Source organism: Oratosquilla oratoria, chromosome 27 (genome assembly GCF_046742065.1).
Source record: "Oratosquilla oratoria isolate Oo_2021 chromosome 27, ASM4674206v1, whole genome shotgun sequence".
NCBI classification, from domain to species: Eukaryota; Metazoa; Arthropoda; class Malacostraca; order Stomatopoda; family Squillidae; genus Oratosquilla; species Oratosquilla oratoria.
The window spans coordinates 1,897,478-1,907,477 of record NC_134803.1 but is presented as its reverse complement, the minus strand read 5'-3'; the positions used below and the strand labels follow the sequence as shown (position 1 = coordinate 1,907,477).

General features: G+C 41.6%; 1 protein-coding gene across 3 annotated transcripts in view; it reads right to left on the bottom strand.

The window, feature by feature from the left end:
- LOC143039851 (inter-alpha-trypsin inhibitor heavy chain H3-like) overlaps positions 1-10,000 on the bottom strand; it is a 129,531-nt gene that overhangs the window by 32,469 nt on the left and 87,062 nt on the right. For all 3 annotated transcript variants that reach the window (XM_076210106.1, XM_076210105.1, XM_076210107.1), the window contains exon 11: positions 541-745. In XM_076210106.1, the coding sequence (XP_076066221.1) occupies positions 541-745 (205 nt within the window). The remainder of the gene's footprint in view (positions 1-540; positions 746-10,000) is intronic.

Sequence of the window (10,000 nt, the reverse complement as noted above, 5' to 3'; positions counted from 1 at the left end):
CCCCACCATCTTAAGATAATTGACAATGACCTTCCGCTCTCCAGGGGGTAATTGGTCGCTACGTTTATTCAAACTGTCCTTGTTCCTTTGTATCATGTATATATTTTCTATGTATTCCTATCACTATGTACTTGTTGCACTGAAGATGTAATATACGAAAGCGCTCTGCTTCGTTAGTTTCTTTTTTCCAAGTGGTCTACTTTGCATAAGTGAACACACGTACCCGTGTTCTTATTAGCATATATATATATATATATGTATATATGTACATTATATATAATATATATACATATATATAAATATATATATATATGTATATATATGCATATACCTAACCATCTACCTCACTTTTTAACTTTCACTCTTCCTCAATTTCTCTCAGTCGCCCCTTCATTTTCTCAATCTTTCTTCGTCCTCTTACTCTCTCGCTCTATTTTACACTAACTGACGATTGTTCATCGTTTAAGTCTCCCTGGTGTTCAATATCACCTCGTTTTCACCAGGAGACCCTCAGCATTGTGCCCTCGTCCACTCACTCACCTCGCCTCCCACGTAGTAAATTGCGCGACCTAAATGCACAAGAGAGTCATTCACGACGCTCGCGTTGTCGTAGTCCAAGTCCAGGTCATACAGCAGAGGCTTCGAGATCTCGTCGTAGAATCCCGTCAGTTGATCCGCGGGACTCGAGTGTTCGTAGATTCTACGAGCAAAACCTCGGTTGTCCGAGCTGATACTCCGCAAGAACCTGGAATGAGAACCGGAGGAAATGCCCTCGAAGGAGAGGTGCCCAGGTAGTATTGCTGCGACCAAGTTCGTCAGTTTTGCCCGATGTGTTATGGGGACTTGTGGGCTAGATAAGAGTCACTACTTGGAATCGGAAGTACGGAACTCAAATCTGGGACTAGGAGTGGATCCTTACAACTATTCCGAATGCCGATATACAGTACCACTCATTATACCGCGACCAGTATACAGAATGCGCCAGTATATCGAAAATATATAGACAAGACAATGATAGATGAAAATAGGAGAGAATTAAAATATTTCATCTACTATCTATGATATATATATATATATATATATATATATATACATATATATATATATATATATGTGTGTGTGTGTGTGTGTGTGTGTGTGTGTGTGTGTGTGTGTGTGTGTGTGTGTGTGTGTGCGTGTGTGTGTGTTTCATTAAAAGTGATAGACAATTCAGCATGTTGAATTTTCCTAAGGACATTCTCTTTATTACGCAAGATAGACTTATTCTCTCTTGCAAGATGTGAGATGATTTCTTCATAGGAGGTCATCTGGGCAACCCTCCCTTCCACCTATGTTGGCATGACGACTATGAAGTTGAGCAGACGTCTTAGTTACCACCTTTCGTCTGGAGCCCCAAAAATCCACTTACGCCAGGGACATCACGAGAACGTAACGAGACAAATGCTCACAGAGAACACAGAGATAATCACAACATGCCCGGACGCACGCCGCCTCCCCATACTCAAAGCTTTATATATTAAAGAATTAAAAGCCAATCTCAACATACAATCATCAGACCTACAAGCACTACCAAGCATTAGAAGGAACACAGCTCCTAGTACCAGCCAATCTGAGACTAGGAGAAACGAGACAGATGACACAAGCACGCCTTAAATACCGGCCAGATCACCACAAGCCATCATTCTGATGTTTCCCACCGTGAAGAGAAGATCCACTTCCACGCCACTGAAGAAGAGTCAGTGTGACTCGAAATCGCGATATGGCAGCCCAGATGACCTCCTATGGAGAAATCATCTCACATCTTGCAAGAGAGAATAAGTCTATCTTGCGTAATAAGGAGAATATCCTTAAGAAAATTCAGCATGCTGAATTGTCTATCACTTTTAATGAAACATGTTTGAGAGAAGACCTCCTGCCCATATATATATATATATATATATATATATATATATATATATATATATATTATATATATATATGTATGTATATATATATATATATGTATGTATATATACATATATATCTATATCTATGTATGTATGTATGTATGTATCTATCTATCTATCTATCTATCTATCTATATATATATATATATATATATATATATATATATATATATATATATATATCAGACAATCTCCATGACCGTCGCGCAGGGGATTCGAACCCGCTGCTTCTGGACCCAAGAGAGGCTCCATAACACCCGCCTTAGACCACTCGACCAACTGACGATTAAAACCGTATGAACTCAGAACCTATCTGGTTCCCGAGATTGGGGAGGGCGCTAACTGCTCCCCCATATAACCCCCGTTTCACCATACGGCCAATCGCACTCGTGGGAGGGGTAAGGACCGGAACGAATCCCTTTCACGCTTCTCGCCATCGTAACTATATGAGAAATTCGCTAGTAAACAGCAACATCAATCAGACAATCTCCATGACCGCCGCGCAGGGGATTCGAATCCGCTGCTTCTGGACCCAAGAAAGGAATTTGTTCCGATCCTTACCCCTCCCACGAGTGCGATTGGTTGTATGGTGAAACGGGGGTTATATGGGGGAGCAGTTAGCGCCCTCCCTAATCTCGGGAACCAGATAGGTTCTGAGTTCATACGGTTTTATCGTCAGTTGGTCGAGTGGTCTAAGGCGGGTGTTATGGAGCCTCTCTTGGGTCCAGAAGCAGCGGGTTCGAATCCCCTGTGCGACGGTCATAGAGATTGTCTGCTTGATGTCGCTGTTTACTAGCGAATTTTTCACATATATAAATATATATATATATATATACACACACACACACACACACACACACATATATATATACATATATATATACATATGTGTGTGTGTGTGTGTGTGTGTGTGTGTGTGTGTGTGTGTGTGTGTGTGTGTGTGTGTGTGTGTGTGTGTGTGTGTGTGTGTGTGTGTGTGAGGGTTTGGGAGTTTTCCAACCAGTACCCTAAGGTTTGCTGTTTTTTTTTTTTATGTACGTGGATGTGGTACAGGTGAGAGTAAAAGGGAAGAGATAGGCAGTATGTTTGTGAAAAGAAAGATGGATGTGCTGCCTTTGAGTGAAACTGAAATGAAAGGGTAGGGCGAGTGTGAGTTTGGGAGTGTAGCTGGGAGGTATTCAGGAGTGAAGAGTGGACGAGGGAGAGAAGGGGTGGCTATACTAGTAAGTGAAGAGATAAGTAAGCGGGTAGTGGAGTGGAAGGAGGTTTCATCAAGGTTGATGTGGATGAAGGTGAAGCTGGGAAAGGAGATGTGGTTTTTTGTAAGTGCGTATGGGCCTGATAGTGAGAAGAACGTAGAGGAAAGGGGGGCACTTTGGGTAGATATAAATGAGTGCATAGAGGGGTTAGGAAGAAATGTCAATGTAGTTGTATTGGGAGACCTTAATGCTAGGGTAGGAAATGAAGCAATAGACGGAGTGACTGGGAAGTATGGAGTTCGAGGCAAAAATCGTAGTGGAGAATTAATGGTGGAGATGTGTTTTGAAAGAGAGTTGATGATAGCAAATACAGTGTTTAGGAAGAAAGTCAAGCATAAGTACACATGAGAGAGGGTGGTGGATAGAAGGGTTGCAGATAGAGCGTTAATGGACTATATAGTGGTGACCAGGAGTATGGTAGGAAGAGTTAAGGGTGCACATGTCCTAAGGGGAGAGAGTGGAGGAATATCAGATAATTTTCTCGTGGAAGGTAAATTGAGAGTGGGAAATAGATGAAGAAAGAGGAAAAGGGCAGAAAGTAAGGAGGTATTTAGAGTAAACTGCTTAGATGAGGAGAAAAAGGAGAATGAGTATAAAAAGCTGAGAGAAGAATGAGAGGGAGTGAAGGATAGAGTAGAACTAGGAGTGGAGGAGTAATGGGGATGGTTCAAGGAGGGAGTCATAAGGTGTGCAATGATGGTGTGTGGAACAAGGAGGGCGAGAGGAAATAGAAGGAAGGGTAGTGAGTGGTGGGATGAGGAAGCAAAGAAGGGTGTAGAAGAGAAGAAGCAGGCATTCATAGATTGGCTACAAATTAGGACGAGGGAATCATATGAGAGGTACAAAGTAAAGAGAAGGGAAGCTAAGCATAAGATAAAGGAAGCAAAGAGGAGAGCAGATGTGAAATGGGGTAAGAGTATGACAGAAAATTTTGAAAGTAATAAAAAGATGTTTTGGAAGGAAATTAAAAGAGGAAGAGGAGGTGAGTCAAGTAGAGAAGAAAAGGTAAAAGGTGCAGATGGAGAGATGATAATGGAAGTGAAGGCAGTAAGAGGAAGGTGGGCAGAGTATTTTCGGGAGCTGCTAAATGTGAAGGAGGATAGGGAGGGAAAGGTAGTTGCAGTGGGAAGCGCTAAGAAAATGAGAGTGATGAGTGAGGAAAATGAAGGAGAAATAGGGAAGGATGGAGTGAACGCAGCTGTTAAGTTGATGAGAGCAGGTAAGGCACCTGGGTTGGATGGATGCCATGCAGAATGTCTGAAGAAAGGAGGTACAGTTATGGTGGACCGGCTGGTGAGGTTATTTAATGTTTGTTTAAGAGAGGGTAGAGTACCGGAGGACTGGGGGAGTGCCTGTATAGTTCCGCTTTACAAGGGAAAGGGGGACAAGTGTGAGTGTAGTAGTTACAGAGGGATCAGCTTGTTGAGTGTAGTTGGGAAGGCTTATGGGAGGGTCTTGATTGAAAGGATTAGGAGAGGAACACAGGGAGTAATTGGTGAGGGAACATGTGGGTTTAGGACAGGTAGGGGATGTGTAGATCAGATCTTTGTGATAAGACAGATATGTGAGAAAGCTATAGGAAAAGGTAAGGATGTTTTTGGGCTTTCATGGATCTGGAAAAGGCATACGACAGGGTAGACAGGAAGGCACTGTAGGAGGTACTGCAGATATATGGGATAGGAGGAAAGCTGTTAAGAGCAGTCAGGAGTTTTTATGAGAGTAGTAGAGCTTGCGTTAGAATTAGGAATGGAGAGAGTGAATGGTTTGAGGTAAAGGTGGGACTTCGTCAGGGATGTGTTATGTCGCCCTGGCTGTTCAATCTTTACATGGATGGGGTGGTGCGAGAGGTGAATGCAAGGGTAGTGGGTCAGGGTTTGGAGATGGTTAAAGAAAATGGAGGAAAGTGGGAGGTGAGCCAGTTGTTGTTTGCTGACGACACTGCGCTTGTGGCAGGATCAGAGGAGGGATTGAGGAAGTTAGTGACAGTGTTTGAGAAGGTGTGTGAAAGAAGAAAGTTGAAGATAAATGTGGGCAAAAGTAAGGTGATGAGATGTACAAGGAGAGAGAGTGACAACAAACTGGAAGTGAGTATAAAGGGTGAAAGACTGGAGGAAGTGGATAGTTTCAGATACTTGGGTGCGAATGTAGCAGGAAAGGGAGGAGTGGGGGTGGAGGTAGAATGTAGATTGAGAGAAGCAAGTGAATGCCTTGATGGATTAAAAAGTGTAATGAGAAATAGACATCTGGGAATGGATGCTAAGAGGAGGTTACATGAAGGAGCAGAAACATGGAATATGAGAGAGGAAGAGAGGAGTTTGAATATGCTTGAGATGAAATCTCTGAGAAGTATGATAGGGGTTACTAGGCTAGATAGAGTGAGAAATGAGGAGGTGAGGAGTAAAACAGGGATGGAAAAGGAACTGGGAGATAGGGTTGATGAAAGAGTATTAGGATGGTTTGGACACATGGAAAGAATGAGTGAGGAAAGATTGGTAAAGGAAGTGTGGAAGGCAGAGGTGGAAGGAGTGAATATGAGGGGGCGTCCTAGGATGAGATGGATGGATGGGGTGAAAGGGGCATTACAAAAGAGAGGAATGTCTGTGGAGGAAGGACGGGAGAGGACAGAATATAGGAGTGAATGGAGAAGGGCTGTGTATGGATGATGCTGTGATGCATGAGGGGGAGTGGGTGGGGCATGGGGGTGAGGGAGTATGTATGAGAAATAAATTGACGCAGCCCAAAGGGATTTCTCCCCTTCTTCTCCTTTTCTGCGTGAGGGGACGGAGAGGGGGGTCGCCGAATTTATGAAGCGGCACTGCTGTAGATGTGCTGTGGCTTGCGACACTGCTTCTGACCCAGGGTAGTGGACAGGATGCAGGGAGGACCCGTCATCCAGGAGGTGCCAAGATGAGAGGGAGGGAGGAGGGTGGAAGGGAGTGGAATATATAGGAAATGGAATGGGTGGGAGTGGTTTCTATGCCTTTTTCTTTTTGGCTACCCCCCGTGTAAGGGGGAAAAAGCCTTTGGTATATGTATGTATGTATGTATATATATATATATATATATATATATATATATATATATATATATATATATATATATATATATATATATATATATAACACAGGAACCCACAGTCGGAGAAAGAATAAACTTCGAATAAAGAATAATCCTATATTTCGGCTATCAACTGTAGCCCTCTTCAGGAAAGTACATAAGATAGAGAACAGAGGGGACTTATAAACTACAGTAAGAAGAGATGTGGACAGTTGACCTCACTCAGACGCGGGGCTAACTGGGGTGGCGGAGGAGGGAGGGGGTGAGGAGAGGGGAGGATGTAACGTCCGCACTAGCTTATTTATTGCTGCGCGTGAGATAATGTCAGGTGTCCACTGCCCTTTAGAAATATTAATATTAGGGCATTCCTCAATTAATGCTGATTCGACTATTTTCCTCCTGAAACCACAGTGGGACTTGAACACTAATCTGGCCTTACCCCAGTCGAAAGAATGATTCTTATTTTTAACATGAAGAAATACAGCCGAATTTTCCTGCCCATACCTAATTGACCTTTTATGTTCTGCCAATCTAGTGTTCAAGTCTCTCCCGGTTTGACCCAAGTAAACCAAATCACAATCTTTGCAGGGCAAACAATAAACACCAGGTGACTCAACTTCCTTCGGCTTTTGTTGAACGTTCACAATTTGCTTACGTACGGTGTTAGGATAGTGATAAGCAATAGTGAGACGTTCACGAGGAAACAATTTAGTAGAAGAACTGATGGTATTATTGAATGGAATTTTTAAAATGTCCTTAAAGGAGCGGTGAAAATTTGAGGGGACGGAAGTTTTAGAATGGTTAGCCCTAGCCTTACTGAGGGCTTGGTCCAGAAACCAAGGTGGATAAGCCAACTTCTCAAGTTGACATTTGATCACCTCAATCTCGTGGTCCAGAAATTGAGGACTGCAAATCCTGAAAGCCCTCAAGAAAAGGCCAGAGGCAACACTTTTCTTGACATTGTCAGGGTGATTGCTAAAAAAGTGGAGATAACTGCCTGAATGGGTGGGCTTACGGTATACTGTAAAGAATAAATTATCATCAGTTCTTCTTAACAAAATATCCAAGAAAGGGATTTGGTGTCCTTCTTCCCATTCAACTTTAAATTTAAGATTCGGGGTCAATTGGTTCAATTTATCATGGAACACTTCAAATGGGCCCCAACTGTCATCCCATGCCGAAAAGATATCGTCTACGTACCTGAGCCAAATCATTTCGGGCGGTTTGATGCTGGGCAAAAGGGTACACTCAAAATACTCCATGTACAAATTGGCCAAAACAGGAGACAAATTGGAACCCATACTGCAACCGAATTTTTGACGGAAGAATTGGTCTTGAAAGGAGAAAACATTTGAAGAAACACACAGGCGAACTAAAGCAAGAATTTTGTTGACAGGGAGGGGGAAAGAGTCTTGAAACGGTTGCAGTTTGGTTTCCAAAAAAGTAAGTACATCATCAACATTAATTTTCGTAAATAACGAGGTAACATCAAGGCTGAGGAGCCTTAAACCCTGAACTTTCATATTTTTGGTCTTAGAAATAAAATCACATGAATTTGTGATATGAGAATTAGAGAAATTACCTACGTACTTTCCTGAAGAGGGCTACAGTTGATAGCCGAAATATAGGATTATTCTTTATTCGAAGTTTATTCTTTCTCCGACTGTGGGTTCCTGTGTGTTATCTACAAATGTGCTACTACATTTCTATTTAGATATATATATATATATATATATATATATATATATATATATATATATATATATATATATATATATATATATATATATATATATGGTTCATTAAGTTTTAGGCTACAAAGCCCTCTGTGAGGGGCACTGTCTTAGCCTTCCGAGAGGGGGGGGGTTGTGACGTTAAACCATATCATCATCATCATATCAATTATTGTATGTATATATAATATATATATACAGCTACCTTGTTGTGAATGTGCTGTGTCTTACGACACTGCATCTGACCCAGGACAGTGGGCTAGACGCAGGATGACCCGTCATTCAGGAGGAACCAAGATAACTGGGAGGGAGGGGGTTGGATGGGGTGAAGTGTGTGGGGATAGAATGGATGGAAGTGGATTTTATGCCTTTGTTTTTTGACTACCCCACATGTAAGAGGGAGAAATATTTTAGTATATGTATGTATATATATTGAAGGGGAGAAGTGTAAATACTAGACTCAAAGTAAGAGGTTTAGTGCCTGACGTTTTCAGGGGTGTGATGGGGGTACAGTGATCAAATATTCAATATATTGGCCGCTGCTGGAAGTGGGAGAAGTAGCCAGTGGAGCTGTCCAGGGTCCTAACCGTTCCGTGTCAACGAGTAGTAGGTACATGTGAAATAACATAGACATCTGTTCACAATCGTCCTCATATCAAACTTAAACTCACAATGACAATAAACTGCTACAAAATTCACTCGTATGTACACGCAAGTACGACCAAAGAAAACCAACAATGTCGCATTTCCGTGCACTTAAAAACTCGATCTTAAATACACTCAGTTGTGCACTTTGTATTCAATTACCTTGGATGGACAACAGATCAGTTGTTGACTTGTACATCTTAACTCACAATTAAATGAAATACATGATAAAATATATACCAGCATGCGACAAAAAGGAATCAAACAAGTCACGGTCACACACTCTTACGTATGGAATCAACCTTAAAAACACTTAAGCGTGTACTTTAATTCACTCACGCAAATAGTAATAATTGGTTACACCCTACATTAAATTTGTCGTCGTTTTCCTTGTGTCTTGATATATTGGGTTCAAGTCAACGTACCTGTTTATGTTGGCCTCTTTCGTCGTCCACGCTTCTAAGGGTAACCTTCTTCTCTTGGAACTGTCTCTGTGTATTTTTTGCGCTCCTTCACAATCTATGTCGTGTTGGTGTTCGGTGATTTGCTTGAAAAGGGATGAAACTGAATCTTTATGTCTAACTGCCCGTTTGTGTTATTCTAGCCTGGTACATCTTAACTCCATGAAAGTAATAGAATACGAAGTGCACGCCTGAGTGTATATAAGGTCGAGTTTTTAAGTGCACGTGAATGAGACATGACTGGTCCTTTTTGGTCGTACGTGCGTGTACATCTGAGTTCATACTGTAGCAGTTTAATGTTATTGTGAGTTTGAGTTTGATATGAGGACGATTGTGAACAGATGTCTTTGTGGTGTCACATGTACCTGCTACTCATTGACATGAAACGATTAGGGGGACCCTGGACAGCTCCAGCTCCACTAGCTACTTCTCCCAGTTCCAGCCAATATATTGAATATTTGAACACTGTACCCCCATCACCCTCTACCTTCCCCCTCTACTCCTACCCCTTCTCCCCCACCCACCCTCACCTACTGTCAGTAGGTCTGCTCGAGTCAGCTCGATATGTTCATTTTTATATAATTTAATTATTTCAAGTATTACTCACTACCTCCCTTGTAAGGGGGAAAAAGCCTTTGCTATATGTATTACTCACTCGTCATGTTATATTAATGCCACCTATCAAGATTTAATGATTATTTTTGCTTGTTTAGTATTTTCCAGACTTTGTTATTCCTCATAATGTTTCTTTGAAGACGAAAAGTTGTACGAATAATGTATGGATGATCTTAGTGAAATTACCCTTTATTCGTCTTTCAAATGGCCCAGAACAATTCATAGAGATAATACAAGAAAGAAGATAATTAACTGTCAAAATGCTGTCGTTTTTAACTATTTGC